Source organism: Ahaetulla prasina, chromosome 1, assembly GCF_028640845.1.
Source record: "Ahaetulla prasina isolate Xishuangbanna chromosome 1, ASM2864084v1, whole genome shotgun sequence".
Lineage (NCBI taxonomy): Eukaryota > Metazoa > Chordata > Lepidosauria > Squamata > Colubridae > Ahaetulla > Ahaetulla prasina.
The window spans coordinates 236,451,793-236,474,827 of NC_080539.1; the positions used below are offsets into that span (position 1 = coordinate 236,451,793).

General features: G+C 38.9%; 1 protein-coding gene across 1 annotated transcript in view; it reads left to right on the forward strand.

The window, feature by feature from the left end:
* Nucleotides 1-10,958: 10,958 nt before the first annotated feature.
* LOC131203457 (von Willebrand factor D and EGF domain-containing protein-like) overlaps nucleotides 10,959-23,035 on the forward strand; it is a 181,398-nt gene continuing 169,321 nt past the window's right edge. Inside the window, exon 1 of the mRNA XM_058193736.1 lies at nucleotides 10,959-11,222. Within this exon, the coding sequence (XP_058049719.1) occupies nucleotides 11,129-11,222 (94 nt within the window). The 5' untranslated portion in view covers nucleotides 10,959-11,128. The remainder of the gene's footprint in view (nucleotides 11,223-23,035) is intronic.

Consider the following 23,035-nt stretch of genomic DNA (forward strand, 5'->3'; position numbering starts at 1 on the left):
GTGCACCGCTCTGAGTCCTTCGGGAGAAGGGCGGTATACAAATTAAAATATTATTATTATTATTATTATTATTATTATTATTATTATTATTATTATTATTATTATTATTATTATTATTATTATTATTATTATTATCTTCTTTACCAATTAGTAATCTGACATAGGCTAGTTCAGACATCACTATCTTCCTAGGATTTTCCTGCAAAGGATTTGGAGCAGGCCATGGCTCTGAAACAATTTCTAGGTTGCCCCTCTTCTTTGCATTTTGGTGCACAAATTAGTGTTCCTCATCTGGAGAGATCTTGTAATTGCTTGAATAAAGGATGTATTTCTTTGTGAGGAATTGGGCTATCTTTTTAAATAATTCCTGTTTCACTTCTTAATCTAGCATCAGAGGAGCACAGAAGGAAATGCATGTACCTAAAACGCATACCTGATGTTTTGGGAGAGAAACCTTGCAAAAGGCCTGAGTAATGTAATATCTGATCAGTTCAAACATCTTTACCAGGGTAATGAAAAATTCAATAAATAACTGTACAATAGCAATATTATAAAACTCTTCATTTCTAACTACGTATTTTGATAATTCAACCAAAGACTAAGCTAAGCTAAGCAACCCTCTTTTGCATGTTTCATATTCTACATATGAGGTACAAGGGAGAACTTTATTACAGTAATGGTTTCCACTTTATGACACAATCATTTATATGATATCCACTAAGCCATTAAAGAAACCATTTGGCTGATATTTGTTGGCTTGTCTCCCTGCTCCTTTCATGCCTGCCTGCCTGCCTTTTTTTTAATCAGGCTGATTATATTTGCTTTAAATCTAACCCTAGAGAAATAGTGGAATATAACTTACTAAAACAGAAATGTCTTAGTAATTCTGCACAAGTGTCTAGGTATCTAAATATTTAATAGGTCAGAGGTGGGTAACATTTTAGTGACTCGGGGTAATACCTGGGTCACTAGGAAGATTACAAATAAATTGAGAACATACCATGTCTTTATGCAAATGTAAGTTTCAAGGGAATAATAATAACAAGAACAACAACATGAACAAGAACAACAACAACAACCCGTATCAACCATTAGCACCAGTCACTCCTATTTGTGATACTTTTTAAAATACTCAATTGACTGAGTTTCATGTTTATTGAATAAAAGAGATAATAATACTAATACTCGGAACATCATATACTTTAAGAAGATACTTGGTTGATACCTAGGAAGCTGGCAGCAACCTGTATCAACCATTAGCACCACTCAATGGTATTTGTGACACATTTTCACATAGTGAACAGTGGATTTACTTAATGACCATAACATTCAAGTAATGATGTGTGCATAATAGCTGTGGTGGTTGTTTAACAACCTCTGCAAAAAAGATCATAAAATGAGATCACGTCACATGATGACTCACTTATAACCATTATGACTTATGAGTATAATTGCCAGACTCAATTACATTCATATCTCAAGACTATTTACATTATTACTGTCAAACTATTCACTAAGTCTGCTTACTATTACTATTAATCTTCTGCGCACTAATTCCAGTCGTGCCTTCTATAATTTTGTCAACAACAAGCTTAAAAACTCTAGATCCATGCCACCACTAAAAGATTCTAATGGCAATGAATACAATAATGAAGTAACTAAAGCAAACCTCTTTAACAAATTCTTTGGCTCAGTTTTTGTCAACAGTGATGACATATATCCCACATTCCCAAATTGTACAAGCAATGAGCATGACAACTTAACAAATATTGATTTTACAGAAGAAAATGTTGGTAAAGCTCTTTGTAACTTGAAACCATCTCTATCCGTTGGACCTGATGGACTTTGTGCTTACTTTTTAAAAAAACTCTCTAGTAATCTAGCAGAACCCCTAAGTATAATCTTTAATATAACTTTTACTACCAGTTCCCTTCCCAATCTCTGGTCACTAGCCACAGTCATTCCAGTTTTCAAAAAAGGCGACCCCAGCTTAGTTGATAATTATAGACCAATCTCCCTATGTTGCGTCGCCTGCAAGGTTATGGAATCCATCATCAACCAATCCATTACCTTGCACTTAGAAATACACAACCTTCTCTCAAATAAACAATTTGGCTTCAGGAAAAAATTATCATGCAATTTACAACTTCTCCACTGTAAAAACCTATGGACTACAAATCTTGATCTAGGTAAATCAATAGATGCAATATACATAGACTTCTGTAAAGCTTTTGACTCAGTAGTACATGATAAACTTCTCCTAAAATTAAAATCCTATGGCATTTCAGGACCCTTACACAACTGGATATCTGCTTTTCTGTCAAACAGACAACAAATAGTTAAAATTGGTAATGCTCTATCAAATCCTGTTCCTGTCAAGAGTGGTGTTCCTCAAGGTAGCGTTCTTGGACCTACTCTCTTTATAATATACATAAATGATCTTTGTAATCATATCTCAAGTAACTGTGTTCTCTTTGCTGATGATGTCAAACTTTTCAACACCACTGACAATACATCCACAATTCAAAAGGACCTTGATCATCTAACTGCTTGGTCTAAAATTTGGCAACTACAAATCTCAACCAGTAAATGCTCAGTCTTGCATATTGGAAGAAAGAACCCAATCACAAAGTACATGCTTGATGGACATTGCCTCGCAGATGACCCCCACCCTGTCAAAGACCTTGGAGTTTTTACATCTAACGATTTAAGTGCCAAAGCCCACTGCAACTATATAGCTAAGAAGGCTCTAAGAGTTGTTAACTTAATTTTACGTAGCTTCTTTTCAAAAAACACCACGCTACTGACCAGAGCATATAAAACATTTGTTAGGCCAATTCTTGATTACTGCTCTCCTGTCTGGAACCCATACCATATATCTGACATCAACACAGTTGAGCGTGTCCAAAGGTATTTTACGAGAAGAATTCTCCACTCCTCCGAAACCAATAAAATACCTTATTCCACCAGACTTGATATCCTGGGTCTTGAAAACTTGGAACTTCGTTGCCTTCGACAGGATCTGGGTTTAGCATATAAAATCATCCGTTGTAATGTCCTTCCTGTCAATGACTTTTTTAGTTTCAATAACAATATCACAAGAGCTACCAACAGATTTAAACTCAATGTCAACCGCTCCAGTTTAGATTGCAGAAAACACGATTTCTGTAACAGAATTGTATATGCTTGGAATGCATTACCTGACTCTGTGGTTTCTTCTCATAACCCCAAAGGCTTTACTCAAAAACTGTCCATGGTTGACCTCACCACTTTCCTAAGAGGACTCTAAGGGGCATGCATAAGAGCACAAACGTGCCTACCGTTCCTGTCCTATTGTTTCTTCCCCTATGTATATATATGTTTATAGTACCTTATTTCTCCTCATATATACGTTCATATATTATATAACCCTTTATGCAATGCTTGTATATATTGTTACGACAAATAAATAAATAAATAAATAAATAAAATAAATAAATAAATATTAATCTTGTCATTGTTCCTATCACCCATCTCCTCCCGCTTATGACTGCATGACTGTAACTTTGTTACTTGTATCCTTATGATTTAAATTGACATTATTTCCTAGCATGATTTGTACCCTATGACTATCATTAAGCGTAGTACCTTTTGATTCCTTTGATTCTGAATGTATCTTGTCTTTCTATGTACACTGAGAGCATATGCACCAGACAAATTCGTTGTGTGTCCAATCACACTTGGCCAATAAAGAATTCTATTCTATTCTATTAACCTTATTTATTGCCATATATGATAGTATGGTACAACCATGAATGTAAGAATATGTTTTGTGATGTAAAATTCATTTTGTTTCAAATTCTTCAAGGCTGTATAGTGTGTAGTTTTTAAAAATTAGGCTTAGGCAATAAAATTTACCTATATAAATAAAATTCCAAATGAAAAACTATCACCATATACAGTATGCATGAGATTTGAAGTCTTCAATCTTGCTTGATTGTTGCTTCCATTTAGGATTCTATTGGTTCATGACAAAAATGTAAAATTTCCTAGGCATTAACATTTCAACCCTCGTTCTTGTGTAATACGTTTGTACCTGGAATCCATCACATCAAGTGTCTTGAGAATCCCTTAGTGATGAGCAGCACTTTCTGTCAGATTACAGTAATACTGCACAAAGGTTCAAAACATGCACACAAAAAAGCCATTAAGAAATAAATATAGCTACATCTTTAAATTCAGATAAGAGTTTAGAATGGAAAATGGTAGAATCCAAGGCTTGTTGGTTTAATAAAATATGTCTGCAGAAAAAAAACATCACCTGAGTTCAAGAAAAAGGAAGAGAAGTAGCTATCTATATTTAAATATGAAAAATAACTGCCTCAAGTTCAACATCTTATTTTCCTCAAGTTTATTGATCCAAAATTGAACACCTAAAACACTAGGTGTATGTATGTATGTATGTATGTATGTAGATCTTTGGTTATTTGGGTTTTTTCCCACGTAAAATTGGAAGTGTCTTGGCGACGTTTCGATGAAGTCTCATTCGTCATCTTCAGGCTTCAGCTTCATGCTTCTGGGAGCAAGAAGCACCAAGCTGAAGCCTGAAGATGAATGAGGACTCGAGCGTCACACTTACAATTACGTGAGACAATAACCAAAGATCTACATATATATATATATATATGCTTATACCTCCTATATTTACTCATATATGTGTTTATTTACTATATAATCTTTTTGTATGATACCTACATATATTGTTGTGACAAATAAATAAATAAATAAATAAATAAATAAATAAATAAATAAATAAATAAATAAATAAATAAATAAATAAATATAAATGGATAGATCTTTATACAGTTCTGATTGAGATGCTCTGGAGGGGTTGTGCAATGTACTGAGCCTTGTGCTTTTTAATTATTCTATTCATCATCATCATCATCATCTTCATTTAACAACCCCATAATCTCTTGCGGGGTGGAGTCTGGGCACCTGAATAGAGCTAACAGAGTGTTTACTGGCCCGATGCCCTTCCTGATGCCAATGCAGAGATTTGTTCAGCAGATATATTCTCATTGTGCCCAGAGAGAGAAATATCTATCTAGGATAGAACTCACAGCCTCCTGATTGTGAGGTGAGAGCTCCACCTCTAGGCCACCGCACCACTCCCTTTTTTTATTATTCTAATGGGGTGAATCCTATTATGTCCTAAAGGTTCTTAGATTTATTTTTTTGGGGGGTGGGGGAGTAAATTGTCAATCCCATCAGCTCCAGTGCTGTGGCTGGAGGAGTTTTGTTTATGAATAGTTGACCCAATCTGAATAATATTTTAATCTGAGGTGTGGGGGCTTCCTACAACTGTCCTAGAGTCATTCAAATACTGCGCCAAAGGAACAGGATAAGCTTTGTACCACAGAAAAAGAAAAAGCTCTGAGAACTTGTGGGAAAGGAGTTGCCATATCAATAACCTCTTATTATACTGAGTATCCAAGGGCTTTTTACTACCCAGGTTAATTTTTATTTTATTTTTTGGTTTTTTTTTTTGCTCAGCTGCTGCTTTTTCTGATTGTTTTACAAAACCTCTGTGGTAGTAACAGAAATGCCTGCACAAGTGAAATCAGAGAGATTTAATTCTGAACAAAGATATTTAGTGTCTGGGCAAAACACATGGTTTAGCTAATTTAACCTGCAGAGTTGTTTTTCAAGTTTAGAAAGCTTGCCTCTTCCAATCATTTCCAGCATGCAATTCTTATTGAAACAGATTTGTTGAGAGAGAAACTCCTGGCAGGCTTGGAGCGAGCAAAAGCAATTTGCTGAGGACTAAGGTTCACCTAGGAGTTGGCAACTTTTTGGAGGAGTACAAAATGTTTCTAATTCAAATTGTTTTGAAATAAAATGCAATTAGTAGCATGGTTACTACAGGACAGCACGACTTCTACATCTGCATTACATAATAAAACACTTATTTTATGTCCACATTTATTTACAGTCTGAATAACAGTGTCAGCATAGCCTTGGAATTTACAGTCTGGGGAAATTCCAAACTATAGAAGAGGGTTTTTTTTCCCCCAGTCTATTTTGCTATTTTGTGTTGAAAGTGTCCAGAGTATCTCAACAAATTTCCTGGCCAGATCTTTACAACAGTTTTCCAGAATCGCCGGTTTATAATATTAGCCTTTGTTAGCATTTGATACAGATGTGAAAGCAAAATGTCTACTTCATTTTCAGTCAGTGTTTCAAAATTAAATGAAAGAAATTGGAGGTTGCTGTAGCAAATTAAATAACGTAAGAAGTAGCCAAAGCAAATTATTTGATGGGAAAGCTCTCCAAGGATCCATATTTAACTAGTAGCCAATGGAAATTATTTCTTGAATTTGATTTGCGAATTGAGAAAGCTCTCTTTGTTTCAGCATACCATTAGCTGAATCAGACACCTGGAGCAATTGAGAAAAGTAATTAAAAAAGCTCTTTCCTAATATGACTTGTATCATTATCTGAGGCATAAAATTTAATATTTTTCATGTTTTTATATTCTTGTTTTTGCGATATTGCAAAGCACCAAGACTGATTGATAGTTATGTGGGTGGCATATAAACTAATTAAATAAACAAACAAATGTTGATGCATACACTGAGAAAGTACCTCCATGCAGGCATTTATACGTGCATAGTCCTGCTTCATAGAGAATGTCTGCTATGGAGGCAGACACCTGGAAGATAAATTCAATAGTGCATGTGATTATTTGGCTCAGACTTATTATTTCTTACATTTTAATTCAATTGCTTTGTATATACTCTGATGCACGATACTGCGCATGTTCATTCAGAAATAAATTTTGAATTGAATTGAGTTGAATTAAACTTTATTTGGCCAAGTGTGATTTTGACACACAATTTGTCTCTGATACATGTGATATTCGGTGTACATGCAAATCAACATAATAATAATAATAATAGTCATAATAATAATAATACCAAGAAAAGTGGAGAGTAAAGAAAATAAGGATAAATAATAATACTACAACCATACTACATGGGTATATATACACAGATATTAGATAGCACTGTAAGAATTAGGTATTAGCTGAGTAATGGCACAGGGGTGAGGTGGAGTGGGGACTGTCCCTCTGTTTAGTTGTTTTGGCCTGCATTGCCCTATAGCACCGAACTAAGGGGAAACATTGAAACAGTTTATGTCCAGGATGAGGATCTGCTGATATCTTCTCAGCCTTCCTTCCGAACTGTACAATATGCAGGTCTTTTATGGAAGGCAGGCTGGTTGAAGTTGTTCTTTCTGCAGTCTTAACTACTGTATCTATTGGAGTCTGTACCTGTCCCATTTGGTTGTTGTACCAAACCAGACAGTTATAGAAGTACAAATGACAGGCTCAATAATTCAGACTCCTGGGGAAGTCTGAACTTCCTATGTTAACACAGGAAGAACATTCTTTTGCCATTTTAATTGGAACTTACATCAACAAATAAATTGTACCTTTTAAATTGGAATGTCCTCCAAGATAAATAGAGATTCAACATACAACTGCAGCAGGAATATTTTCATTGATATCCCTGAGATCTACAACATATATGATTTGCCTCAAAGTATTTGCCTTAACATTTGAAAACTATTATTACTAACAGCTTTTTTGGATTAAAAAGTTCTGACCAAATATGGGTGAATGTTTTAGATTATTTGTCTAATCTAAAGTGTTCTAAGGATGTCTAAGGATTTTTGGAGGGAAGGAGGACGGAAGGAAGAAAGGGAGGAAAGGAGGGAGGGAGGGAGGAAGTTTTCCAACATTCACTTCCAGTTTCCCACCAGAAAGGAGGCTGAAAATCATTCCCACGCCCATTGATTTTTATTTATTATTTATTTTTTGCCTGCCCATGGTCATTCTGTGTCTCTGTTTTGGTCAGGAAATATCTCTCAAATGATGACCCAATAGGTCATAGTTTGTCTAGTTTTAAATTAATTTATGTTTCAGACATAGAAATGTGCCAATCTTATGTAATATTTTGAATCAGCATGATGATACTTACAACAATGTGGAAAAAAATATTGAGATTACTCTTCAACTGATTTTGTGTATTCTAAACAATTGACAGCATTAAGGTTTACAATTATTTTACATGCTCAAATAATTTTCAGTACATAGTTATTGCCTTCAGGTTTAATCTTTGAAAGATGAGTAGAATGTATCAGGAAATGCAATATCTTGTTACCAACTAAGTTTAGTGACAAGAATGTCTATTATTTTGTATCATAAACATTTCAGCTTGTCAGGCAAGGAGAAGGAAAACTGTTTCATCTCACCACATCTGTAGCTGAAGATGATAAGTTGACATCTGAAGTAACCTGGTAGGCATTCAAAGCTGTTGTGTTGTCAAAGTACTTCTTGTTGGTATTGCCAACATAGACAAGTTAATTCTTCAGAATGTTAAACAGTTTTTATGCTATAGAGCATAGATATCAGATATTGGTATCACTAAAACTACTAGGGCCCACTTCCAAATTAGCAGACAACATTAAAGCCTATTTGAATGGTAAAAGCCCATCTTGTGAGATAAGAGGATGCATCACACCATCCACATTGTCCCAGGATCTTTCTTCTGAGAAAGAAATTGCAGCCTGAGCAGTTCCATGTTGTAAGGAAGTTGTATCTCATTTGGAGGAAGGACACTATAGACCACAAATCCCGTTAGAGCACAGGTAGCATTTGAAATCACTTAACTCAGTATATCTTCTTCTGCTATACAAAGAGGCATTTGGCCCTTTCCCAAACCAATCTCTTGATGTAGTATGAAGTCTTTGGACATTGGAGAAGGCTGTCCTACAAAAGAGTTGTCATGGCCCTGGACTGCATCCTTAATGGTGAACCCTCATGGGCACAGCCAGAAACCCATTTTTTTACATGATGGAGAAGATCAAAGGATTTAAACAACATGGTTTAATTACTTTTAGAGTTTTCTCTCAAATAAACTCTAACATTTCACATTTAGACAGAACCTTAAAGCATCTCATACTGCCTTCCATCAAAATCTCTACCAGCAAATGTTCAGTCTTACATATTGGAAAAAAGAACCCAAACACTAAGTACAAGCTTAATGGACATTAACTTACAGATGAGCCCCACCCTGTTAAAGACCTTGGAGTTTTCATATCAAATGACCTAAGTGCCAAAGCCCACTGCAACTACATTGCAAAAAAAGCTTTAAGAGTTGTAAACCCAATCTTGCGTAGCTTCTTCTCCAAAAACACTACACTACTAACCAGAGCATATAAAACATTTGCTAGACCAATTCTTGAATACAGCTCAACTGTCTGGAACCCATACCACATTTCTGACATCAATACAATTGAACATGTCCAGAAATATTTTACAAGAAGAGTTCTCCATTCCTCTGAATACAACAAAATACCTTATGCCACCAGACTTGAAATCATGGGTTTAGAAAATTTAGAACTACTCCATCTTCAACATGACTTGAGTTTAACTCATAGAATCATCTATTACAATGTCCTTCCTGTCAAAGACTACTTCAACTTCAATTGCAACAATACACGAGCACACAATAGATTTAAGCTTAATGTTAACCGCTCCAATCTTGATTGCAGAAAATATGACTTCAGTAACAGAGTTGTTAATTCTTGGAATATACTACCTGACTCTGTGGTCTCTTCCCAAAATCCCAAAATCTTCAACCAAAAACTGTCTACTATTGACCTCACCCCATTCCTAAGAGGTCTGTAAGGGGCGTGCATAAGGGCACAAGAGTGCCTACCATTCCTGTCCTATTGTTTCCTTTCATTATAGCCAATTAATATAGTTATTACATACTCATACTTATATATATACTTATATATTGTATAGTTATTTCATGCTTACGCTTATATATACTGTGTGACAAAATAAAATAAATAAATAAATAAATAAAACTGGGCAAAAAATAAATGTGGCACAGCTATCAGGCTTTAGTATGTAATTTAGTAACAGTTTTCTCACACTTGGCCTCATATGAAATTAGTAGCAGATTTTACTTTTATGTTCACATTCTGAGAATGCACTGCAATTTTTCCTGCAATAAAACAATTCATATTTTTTTAAATAAAATTAAATTTTTTCCTAGAGGGCAATCTATGTAACTAAATATAACTTTATTTAAGTTGTAAGTCTTGGCTGCCATTTTGTTTTCATAATAATGCGGATCTCTTTTATCAAACAACCATACAGCATTTTAGTAAGGCAGGAAAAAAGTGCCCAATGTCCTAATGTGATTTGCTTTTGAAATTAATATGGATGGAGCAAATTATAATCCATAAATGAATACTTAAATACCTGTAATGCAGGGGTGAAATTCAGCCCTGGAGAACTGGTAGCAGAAATTTTGAATAGTTTGGAGAACCAGCAAATACCACCACTGGCTGGCCCCAGAGTGGGGTGAGAATGGAGATATTGCAGTATCCTTCTCCTGGAGTGGGTGGGAATAGAGATTCTGCAGTATCCTTCCCCTGCCACACTCACCAAGCCATACCCACCAAGCCATGCCCACAGAACAATAGTAAAAAAAATTGAATTCCATCACTGCTGCAATGCTAACATTATAGTCAAAGTAGCAACTGTAATGAACAAACAATTTCTCCATAGTTTCTTTAATCAAATATCTTACCATTTCGGTTCTTTGGACTATCTGTCTGTCTGTCTACCTATCTTTCTGATTGTGAGTACTTGACTTACAAGTGCATTTTAAGCAAATTAAATTTTACTGGCAATGTTTAGTGAAAATTTGAATAAGGAATAACAAAAATGCTAACAATAAGAAATGCACCTTTATGTATCTGTTTGTGTGTTGAAGGATGTGTGAATCAGAACAGCTGGAGTGCAAACAGCTGGACTGTGAACTAGATTTTTTTTTCTTTTTTGCTGATCAGGGCGTGTACTCATAATTCTGAATGTTGTCAAGAGAAAAAGAAGTTCTTCTTAGAAAGTTTAAATTAACAATACAGCAAGATCAACCCAGGATTGAACAATTTAAGGAAAATGAACAAAAACACACAAACAAGCTGATTTCTTCCGAAGTTAAAAATCTCCAAAAACTTAATTTTGAACAAGAGATATGTGGATGAAATAAGAGTGGGGAACAAAATGCAGCAGCCATCAACTCACCACCTGTGCATTTTATTTCTTTCAGCTGTCGCTTGGACTTTGTTATGTATTTGCACTGGGGCCACCGAAATAGGTAAGATTACTGAACTTTTAAAATTTGGTCATGACAGGGAGTAGTGGGAGATGATGAGGCTAAATTGCAAAAACAATTAACTGTGGTAGCTTTGCCAGAAACGCATATCGTATTTCAGAAGTCGGGGTGGGGGGGGAATGGATTTTAGCCCTGAATAAGGAGGAAGTGGATTGCTATAGTAATGCTGTGGATTTTGAACTAAACATGTCATACAGTTCAGTCAATGGATTACTTACTATTGCTGAGAACATGATTGCGTGTAGATGTCATAGTAAACAAAATGCTAACTACTCAGTAATGAAATATTTTTAAGCACACAAGTGCAGCTGCCTGAAAAGTATTAAGATACGAAAAGATCAGCCATTCAAAATATAATACATCTGCAGATACTGATCTGCAAAACGGGTTGCATATAACAGAAATAAAACAATGGCAACAAGTAAACCATATGTGAGAAAGCATAGCAGTACAAAAATGTTTTCTATAGAGGCATGCATATGGTTTCTAGCTGTCAATGCTTTCCAAGTACAGACATTACAGAGTGGCTGATAAGAGCTGGACCTGGTATTTCTTATTGCTAATATGACACAGGATATGCTTTTTTAAAAAAAGTTCAGCAGCAGTGGTTAATCAGTACGGTTGCAGCTTATCTTGGAAAGCTGCCCACAATTGAAATGGGGTGAAAGAAAATCTCCAAAGATTAGACTTTCTGCTGGTTTGAGATGTTATGATTTGGTGGTATCTCTTAGGCACATATAAAGAAAGGATCATTTGAAGCAGAGCTCACTACAACATCAAAGGGACAACTATACAAGATTTTTAGGGCTAAAAACAAAGCAAGCAAGTATATTTATTTGATCTTCCAGTAATTTCTAACTTTTAAATCCTTGTGGAAAGTTAAGAAATATAAGTGCATATTTATCTAGAATGGTATAAAAGACATCAAGGGGAAGTGACCTTTTAATATCTCGAGGCAACTGTTTTGTTGGAGAGTTATAATCAATGTACACAATATTTATAGCCATTGAAAAAGAATGCCCCCAAGCATATATTAAGAAGCTGATAAAATGCAGCAGGTGAGTATTATGAAAGAATTATTTTAAAAAAGCCATTGTTTTTCTTTCTCTCATTTCTTACTGCATACTCCACTCAACTGAAATTGCTTTGAAGACATTTACATTGTGGCAGATTGTATTATGACATTATGAAGATATTAACAAAACCATATGCTGTTTGCTTTTATATTCTGATAACAAATCTGCTAATTCCACAGTGGATAGGGGATGAGCAACCAGGAAGCTGCCTGAAGGTATCTAATTAAGGAGAAGAAAGTCTTAAAAGAGCAAGAAAGAACTTTCTCTTTGTGATTTTCTTTCTTTCTATTTACAAGGATATAGTGCAGCTCCAATTAAAGGAACTTTCATCGGTTTGTTTGTTGGTTTGAATTGCATTTTCATGTTTCTTGTAAGGAAGACACATGAAAGGATTGCCAGCAGTATCCATAGCTGCCTTGTAGTTATTGCTTATGAATTAAGTTAAAGGCACAAAAATAAAAGTTACCGAGAACTCAGATGTTACTTTTGGCAAAGAACATGGAACTAAGAATGCATCACCATACAATCCCACATTTCATTACGCACATCTGTCAAAAGTCTTTTGATAGATTTCAAAGAAACATTCTCAGTTGGTAAGCAATTAAGAAGAAGCTGTAGAATCAACTGTTCTTCCATCCTCCTTCTGAAATTCTAATTCTGCCTGTGAACAAACTATAAAAATCCATTCATCTCATTGACTTTCCTAGGCCAATTGTATCAGGGGTGGGTTCTACTTACCTTTACTATCAATTTGCAATGGGAGCACGCATGCGCACTTCTGCGCATGTGCAGATCTTCAATCATGACATCTGGGTGGGTGGGCGGAGCCTCCCGCCGCTTTTACTACCGGTTCTAAAGAACCGGACAGAACCAGGAGCAAACCACCACTGAATTGTATATTATATTTTAATTTGGACATTTTACCAATATTACTGTCCCTACCAAAAGATTTCACAAGAGCAGGGGGAGTTGGACTAAAAGACCTCCACGGCTCCTTTCACCTCTGTTATTCCTTATTCTGTAATGTTAAGGAAAGACCAAAATATGTTGATAAACCTAAATAATTTTCTGGAATTCAGAGGGAAGATGCTTCTGTTCCCTGATTTAGATGGCTTATGTGAAGAACCTTTCATAAACAGAAGCAGCATGAAAATTTGGTTCCTTGAGAGAAATCCAGACTAGATTTGGTCTGCTTTGACTATATGATGCTTTATTGTTCATCTATGTCTCTATTGCTTAACAGAGATTTTTAAAAAGATGCACTGCAGCTTTGCAACACCAATGCAAATGTACCTTTTTTCCTGAATAGCATATATACAGATTCCTATGCACAATATGGCTAGAGCACAGCATGTGGAGACAAGCAATGCCAAAACACACAGCCATTTTCTCTGTCATAATTCAAAAATTCATTTCTTCCTTTTATGGTCAAAAAGACATTTTAAAAGTTTTTCAATCCTTTCCAAATCTATTATGGGTTTTTTCTTCTGATATTTTAAATATCTCCACACATTATAATCCAAAAATCAATATTCCCTTTCGGGCTTTAAGGCTTTATTTTTTCTTCCTTTATTCACATTCCCGCATTCCAATTTAGCTGCTGTTTCTCTGCTGGGACACCCTTTACCAAATTAGAGCCTGGGCCTGCGGCTGATGTTATGCAATGCACGGTCCGTAGTTAATAAGGCCCCCCTAATATATGACCTTATCCAGGGGGGCGCTGCGGACCTTATAGGCGTTACGGAAACCTGGCTGGGCACGGAAGGGGGTGTGCCCCTTATGGAGATGTGCCCGCCGGGTTTCCGTGCATTCCATCAGCCGAGGGCTCAGGGTAGGGGTGGGGGGGTGGCGGTTGTGATTAGAGAGAGTCTAGAGCCGAGGGAGACCACTGTACCTCAGATTGCCGGTGCGAATCCTCTTGTGAGATGGGGTCATAGGTGCCAGATGGGTTTGCTGATCATGTACCTGGCTCCTTGCTGCGTGACAGCTGCCCTGCCCGAGCTCCTGGAGATGCTGGCTGGGGTGGCAGTTGAGACCCCCAGACTTTTAGTCATGGGGGACTTTAACTTGCCATCGTCCGGCTCCTCATCGACGGCAGCTCGGGGGTTCATGGCTTCCATGGCGGCCTTGGACCTGGCCCAAGTAGTTGATGGCCCTACTCACATTGGGGTGGCACTCTGGACATGATTTTTGTCTCTGGTCAGTGGTCGAGAGATCTGGACTTAAAGGAAATAGTCACTGAACCTTTGTCATGGTCAGATCACTCTCTTCGCCTGGACTTTCTGACCGCCATTCACCACCGCAGGGAGACGGAGCCGATACGTTGGTTCCGTCCCAGGCGCCTGATGGACCCGGAGGGGTTCCGGATGGAGCTTGGGCCATTTCCTGAGGGTCTGGCTCACGGCTCGGCTGAGGAACTTGTTGCGGCCTGGGAACGGGCCGCGCGGGGCCTTAGACCGTGTCGTGCCTTTGCGGCCTCTGACCCAGCGCAGGTCCCAACCGCCCTTGGTTCTCCGAGGAGCTGAGAGGATGAAGCGCCGGAGAAGACGCCTAGAGAGTTCCTGGAGGTCCAGCTCAGAAGCTGATCGGACACTAGTGAAGTCCTATACTAGGGCTTACCTAGTGGCATTGAGGGAAGCGAGGCGAGCTACGCCTCCTCCCTCATTGCATCGGCAGATAACCGCCCAGCCGCCCTGTTTGGTGACCCGCTCCCTCCTACACCAGGGGAGCGGATGACCCGCTGCAGGGACGTGCTGAGGAGTTTAACGGTTATCTATACGATAAAATCGCTCAGCTTCGGGATGGTTTGGACCAAGATTGCGTGATACGGGTGAGACGGCTGAGGGTGGTCTTGGTGACATTTTATGGGATGAGTTTGACCCTGTCGCCCCGAGGACATGGACAGGTTGTTGGGAGGCTGAATGCCACCACGTGTTTACTGGACCCGTGCCCTCCTGGTTGGTGCTGGCCACGCAGGAGGTGACACGAGGCTGGCTCCAGGCGATTACGGCGCTTCCTTGGTGGAGGGTGTCTTTCCGGCCGCCTTGAAAGAGGCGGTGGTGAGGCCCTCCTCAAGAAGCCTTCCTGACCCGCTGTTTTAGGTAATTATCGTCCGGTCTCAACCGCCGCGAAGGTTGTAGAGAGTATGGTGGCATATCAGTTTCCCTTGCACCTGGATGAAACTGTCTATCTAGACCTGCTCCAGTCCGGTTTCCGCCCGGTTACAGCACGGAGACGGCTTTGGTGCGTTGGTGGATGATCTCTGGAGGGCCAGGGATAGGGGTTGTTCCTCTGCCCTGGTCCTATTAGACCTCTCAGCGGCTTTTGATACCATCGACCATGGTATCCTGCTGCGCCGTTGGAGGATTGGGAGTGGAGGCACCGCTTATCGGTGGTTCTCCTCCTATCTCTCCGACCGTCGCAGTCGGTGTTGACAGGGGCAGAGGTCGGCCCCGAGGCGCCTCACTTGTGGGTGCCGCAGGGATCGATCCTCTCGCCTTCTGTTCAACATCTACATGAAGCCGCTGGGTGAGATCATCAGTGGGTTCGTGTGAGGTACCAGCTGTATGCGGATGACACCCAGCTGTACTTTTCCACACCGGACCACCCCAACGGTTATCAAGTGCTGTCCCGTGTCTGGAGGCCGACGGGTCTGGATGGGGAGAAACAGGCTCAAGCTCAATCCTCCAAGACAGAGTGGCTGTGGATGCCGCATCCCGCACAGTCAGCTAACTGGCTGACCATCGGTGGCGAGTCATTGGCCCCGATGGAGAGGGTGCGCAACTTAGGCGCCCTCCTGGATGAACGGCTGTCTCTAGAAGATCATTTGACGGCCGCTCCAGGAGAGCGTTCTACCAGGTTCGCCTGGTGCGCCAGTTGCGCCTTTCTGGACCGGGAGGCCCTATGCACGGTCACCACGCCTCGTGACGCCTCGCCTGGATTACTGCAACGCCTCTACATGGGGCTTCCTTGAAGGGCATCCGGAGGCTACAGTTAGTCCAGAATGCGGCTGCGCTGGTGATAGATGGAGCCCTCGTGGCTCCCGTGATAACACCCATCCTGCGCAGGCTGCACTGGCTACCTGTGGCCTTCCGGTGCGCTTCAAGGTTTTGGTGACCACCTTTAAAGCGCCCATGGCATAGGGCCGGGTTATTCACGGGACCGCCTACTGCACCAGATACCTCTCACCGACCCGTGCGCCTCACAGAGAGGGACTCCTCAGGGTGCCGTCAGCTAGGCAGTGTTGTCTGGCGACGCCCAGGAAGGGCCTTCTCTGTGGGGCTCCCACCTCTGGAACGAACTCCCCAGGACTCCGCCAACTTCCAGATCTTCGAACCTTCCGTCGTGAGCTCAAGACTCATTTATTCATCTGTGCAGGACTGGCTTAGATTTTTAAATTTAGAGGGGTTTTAAATTGATTTTAATATTTATATTTCTATTTTTAATAATTGGTATTATTAATTATTGGCATTAGAATAAGTCTTTTAATGATTATTTTAATTTGTATATTGATGTTTTTATATGCCTGTAAACCGCCCTGAGTCCTTTGGGAGATAGGGCGGTATATAAGTTTAAATAATAATAATAATAATAATAATAATAATAATAATAATAATAATAATAATAATAATAATAATAAATGATTTTGCTTCTCCTTGAGTTGGCAATCACTCACCTGCTTCAATATTCCGTCCAAATCACCGCTCCTTCTCAAAATCTTGGTCTGGTTGCCCCCGCTTAATGATGGCCGCTATGGCCACTGCCCCCACTGCCGAGCCGAAGAGTTTTCTCTGACCTCCGAGGAACCAAGAGGAACTGAACTTGCCAGTTCCTCTTGGTCTTCCAAGATGCCTCTCCTTCTTCCTCGTCCCTACAGAACAGTTCTGGTCCGAAGACCCCTCAGCAGAGGTTTGTCAGCCCAGGATTTCGCGAAGCTCATCGGAGCTCACTATTCCCTGACTGTCTCACCGTGACGCTTCCGGTCAAATCAGGAACCCATTTTTCAAGGGAGTTGTTGTTGTTGTTAGTTGTGAAGTCATGTCTGACCCATCACAACCCCATGGACAATGTTCCCCCAGGCCTTCCTGTCCTCTACCATCCTCTGGAGTCCATTTAAGCTCAGGCCTACTGCTTCAGTGACTCCATCCAGCCATCTCATTCTCTGCCATCCCCTTCTTCTTTTGTCCTCAATCATTCCCAGCATTATGCTCTTCTCCAGTGAGTCCTTCCTTCTCATTAGATGGCCAAAGTATTTGAGTTTCATCTTCAGGATCTGGCCTTCTAAAGAGCAGTCAGGGTTGATCTCCTCTAGGACTGACCGGTTTGATCACCTTGCAGTCCAAGGGACTCGCAGGAGTTCAAGTGAGGCAAATATACAGTTTTGAAATTTTGCAGGTTTGTGATTTATGCATTTATAATGGTTCATTGAAAAGTAATATGCTGGGGGAAGGAGGGGAAAGAAATCCACTGGGGATTTTTGGCTGTTATCTTATAATGGGGTAGCTTTTTTGTCTAGTTTAGTGATGGAACTGCCTTTAGGAAGAAATCATTATCTGGATGTCCCTATCAAGATTGATTGAAAATTTGTTCCAGATGCAGAGAATGCAAATACTGTGATATGCATTAGACGGAATGAAAAAATTTGCAGGGGTTTAGTCACATCGCTTGGCACTTCAGGGACTTGACAAGCTGCGGCAAACTTATATGAACAATTAATCGGTAAACTGATGCAATGTTTTACATTTGCTAGGGCTTATTGGTACTCTAATGTATCTTAGCGCACTAACCATCATCCATAGCCAAGAATGTTGGCAGCTTACAAATTAATTTAGGAGAGTAGATAAAGTCTTCAGCAATAACCCACTAAAAGCGATCACTTATTGGTGCATAATATTATGAAATGCTACAAATCTCTCCTTAGAGAAGAGAAAAACAAGGCCAGTAAGGATATGTGGATACCATAGATAGATGCAGCTAAGAATTCCTTTGTTTGTGCTTCATAGCTATAGATCTAAAAGAAGTCTTTACCAAATCCTATTAAAGAAGTCCCAATTCACACTTATGAGGAGCACTTTCAAATATTAAATACTGTGGTGGAACAAAAATTTCCATAGGACGCTATCTCCTTTGCTATGCTGCACTTTTGGCCACTGGTCTGTCTCTTAGAACAGATTAAATGTATAGAATCTCTTAGGTTAGGAAAGGCCCCAAGCTGTGATCAGAGTTCCTTAAGAAACATTTCAATTTATGGGCATCTCTTCTTGTCTTTGGATACATCAACCAAACAGAAAATATCTCTAAGAATTTTAAGTATCATATCTACCCGTGTTTTCTCAAAAATAAGACTCTGTCTTATATTTTTTTGAACCCTGAAATAAGGCCTTATTGCCATGCACTCAAAAGCCTAATTGGGCTGATTATCAGGGGATGTCTTATTTTGGGAGAAACAGAGTATGTCTATTCATAGGAAACACATTGGAAAGGATTCATGTAACTACAGATCTATTAGCTTTTTGACTGCAATGGCTAAAATTTATGCTAGACATTGGAAGCAAAAGACAGTCTGGACTCAGGAGGAATTTTTGCTGGAGGAAGATAGTTTTTACTTGGACTGGAGCAGGAGGAATTTCAGATAGGTGCCCAACATTAGACAACATTTTTATACTGCACCATCTGATAGAACAATACATTTACAAGTAAATCTCCTTTTTATATGGCATTTCTCAGTTTAAAATCAGCATTTGATTAGTTGTCTCAAAGCTTAGTCTGAGACAAATCCCAGATATAATGATTATGAACATCTGATAGTTTAATCCAGAAGTTATATATGAGTACTTCACTTCAAATAAGATGCAGCTCCAGTGTACCAACTGCAAAAAGGCTTAAAGCATGGTTGTATTTTATAAGACAGCAAATTGCGATGGTTGATAGGCTAACATCATCCCTTACAGATAAGCCGTCTAGGAGGGAGGAAACAGTAGGAGTTAAGCCTCCATCAACCAGCATGACGACAGCAAAAACAACACAGCTAATTACAAGTGGGAGGGCCTATTACATACCCAATGGCCAAAGTGATTAATGGCATATAAAGGCAGAGGTCTCTGTAATAGTAGCTTAATACTCTGACAATATCAGCAGATGTCTGACGAAAGCTTAATAGAGTAAAATTTTAATTATTTTCATTCTGGAGCTTGCAGAATGTCTGCTCCATGTATGTGTGTGTGTGTGTGTGTGTGTGTGTGTGTGTGTATGTGTGTGTGTGTAGGTCTTTGGTTTTTCGGGTTTTCTCCCATGTAAAATTGGACGTGCCTTGGTGACATTTCGACGAAGTCTCATTCGTCATCTTCAGGCTGGTGTGCAGACTGCTCCTAGAAGCACAAAGCTGAAACCACCAGCCTGAAGATGACGAATGAGACTTCGTCGAAACATCGCCAAGATACTCCCTGGCTTACGTCAAGTTCCTGATCTTCGGACCTTCCGTCGTGAGCTAAAAACATACTTATTTATTCAAGCAGGACTGGCATAAATAGTGATTTTAAATTGGGGTTTTAGAGATTTTAAACATTTGTAAATTTTTTAATTTTTAAATTATCGGCCATTTATTAATAGTTTCTTTTAATTTCTTTTAATTGTATATACTCTGTATTTTATTTCGGCTGTACACCGCCCTGAGTCCTTCGGGAGAAGGGCGGTATAAAAATCTAATAAAACTAAAACTAAAACTAAACTAAACTTCCAATTTTACGTGGGAGAAAACCCGAATAACCAAAGACCTACATACAAACACCCGCGAAAACCTCTCCTATTAGTTTGTCCAATGTATGTGGCTGGGCAGATTTTGCATGGTATTTCATAGACTCCTTGGTTTTCTAGATGGATCTTGTCTTTGGGGTTTCTTAAGATGTTGGCTATTTTTTGGTCAGTGCAGAAAGCTGTTTTGATGTTGTGTTTATGGAGAATTTTGCTGATTTTATCTGTGGTGCCTTTGATGTACGGGAGGAGAGTGATGCCGTTGTCTTGTTCTGTTTCTCAGTTCTTGTGGGGTGTCTCCCTTTGGATTAGGTTGGTAATTGTGTTTCTTTGGAATCTGTTAGAGATGAATACGTTTGTGAGAGTGTGTAGTTCAGTTTTCAGGTGGTCTTTGTCAGCTAGGCGTTTGGTTCTGGAGACGAGGGTCTTGGCTATGGAATTGATCTGTGCAGGGTGTTTATGTGATTGTGCGTTTAAGTAGCAGTTGGTGTGTGGCGAGTCTTTCCACTGATTAATTATTCTCAGTGTTAGGAAATTTCTCCTTAGTTCTAGGTTAGGTCTCTCCTTGACTAGGTTCCACCCATTGCTACTTGTCTTGCCTTCAGGTGTTTGGAGAATAGGTTGACCTCCTCTTCATTGTGTCAGCCTCTTAGATTTTGGAACACTGCTATCATATCACTCTTAATTCTTTGCATTAAACTGGACAATTCCTGCCACCATACTTTGTATGTTTTAGGCTCCGGAATCCTAATCACCTTTGTTTTTCTTCTCTGCACTCTTTCTAGAGTCTCAACATTTTTTTTATATAGTAGCAACCAAAGCTGGATGCAATGCAAGAGGTAACAGTATTGGGGAAGATTCTAAAATCTACTTTTCTTTTATACATTTATTCTAGGCATCACAATACTTTACTGCATGAATTCCATCAAGGGATTCTGAGAAGTCAAAAGCACATGCTTCAAAACAGGCCTTTTCTAGAAGCTTTAGAAAACTTTTGTCCTCTCTGAAATGTGAGGAACGGAATGTATTTGCTTTTTTCTTGGGTTTCTGCTTAAATATAATACTGTCGGAGGCAAACATATTCTTGCTTTCTCCCTCTCTCAGTGTTCTTGAGAGAGGAAATCTGACATGAGCAGCTGTTAGTAAAGCAGGCTTTATAAGTTTCAAAGAAAGCAGATTTATTTGAGGAAGTATGTTACAGAGATAGGCAAGAACTTGTAATACCTAACTTCCTAGTAGGAAGAAAGAGAGAGATGGAGTACACCATGCAAGAATGCCTTGGAATGAAGTGACCTGAGAATATCAATCTCTTAGACAAAGAGCAGGCAGAGTGACAGACAAAGAAAGAACATGGAATAGATCCTTTTCTATCTACGCAGCACCCCTTCTTGTGGTCAATAGGTTATGAGATTCTGAAAAGTCACTTCCACCAGACTCAAAAGTACTGTATAACAACAAAATTACAGTTCCATTTACATTTCCCTTGGACAGTGCAAGGATTTGTTAGAGTCCGCACACAGATATACAGTACAACATTAATCAAACTGTATTGTTCTCAATATGCCATTTTACTTTTTCATGCTAAACTATTCTGAGGTATTTTAGATGAAGTGTTAATTGGTGTTATTACTGTTATTATTTTCTATTTCTATGTTCTATTTCTATTTAAATATAGGCAAAGTTCTGAGTTTTAAACATAGGCAAAGTTAAAAGATGACAACTGGCTGTTCAAAGCATAAAACATTTCAATGTAAATCCAGATAATATATACTCGCACAAAGATAGGTTAACTTGGTTGGCTAAACTGAAGGGTCACGTTTAAAATGATTTTTTTAGACTTGTTTGTATGATTTTAAAAGGATTGTTCAACAAACTAATACTGGAAATACCTTTCTTGAAGTCTAGAATCATCACAGGAACAGTACTTAATGCTGCTTTTTTAACTCAGTAATTCTAAAGGTACACGTAAATTATTCTTATTTTCATGAACTCACACAACCACAAAAACATATCAATCTCTTTAGCAATGCTTATAGAATAATTGCTGTCATTCTCCTCCAGTCACCATAAACCAAACTATACTTAGTGCCTTGCAAGTACTTGAACATTGGGCCTTATCTTAACAAGATGAAAAGTAGTCTACACTTAGGCAAGAAAAACCAACAGTATACATACAGATTAGGTGAAACCTACCTTAATAGCAGTAACTGTGAGAGAGATCTTGGAGACCTAGTGGACAATCAATTAAATATTAGTCAACAGTCAAAAAAAACCAATGCAATTCTAAGACGCATTAACAGAGGGATTGAATCAAGATCATGTGAGATACTAGTACCACTCTATAAAGCCTTAGTAAGGCCACACCTAGACTGCTGCATCCAGTTTTGGTCATCACACAATAAAAAAGATGTTGAGACTCTAGAAAGAGTGCAGAGAAGAGCAACAAAGATGATTAGGGGCCTGGAGGTTAAAATATATGAAGAACGGTTACAGGAACTGGGCATGGCTAGTCTAGTGAAGAGAAGGACCAGAGGTGACATGATAGCAGTGTTCCAATATTTGAGGGGCTATCACAGAGAAGAGGGGGACAACTTATTTTCCAAAGCACCCGAAGGCTAAACAAGGAGCAATGGATGGAAACTGATCAAGGAGAGATTTAACCTAGAAATAAGGAGAACTTTTCTGACAGTGAGAACAATTGAACAACTTGCCTTCAAAAGTTGTGGGTGCTTCATCATTGGAAGCTTTCAATAAGAGACTGGATAGCCACTCGTCAGAAATGATATGGGGTCTCCTGCTTGAATAGGGGGTTGAACTAGATGGCCTACAGGTCCCTTTCAACTCTGTTAAGTACGTCAGAAAGTTTTCATGCTATTGCCTTTTTTTAATCTATAGAGCATTTAGAGGAATGCAGATTGTTTAAGAGGAAGAGGAAGCCATGTTTAATAGAAAAGAATGGATTGCAGTTTC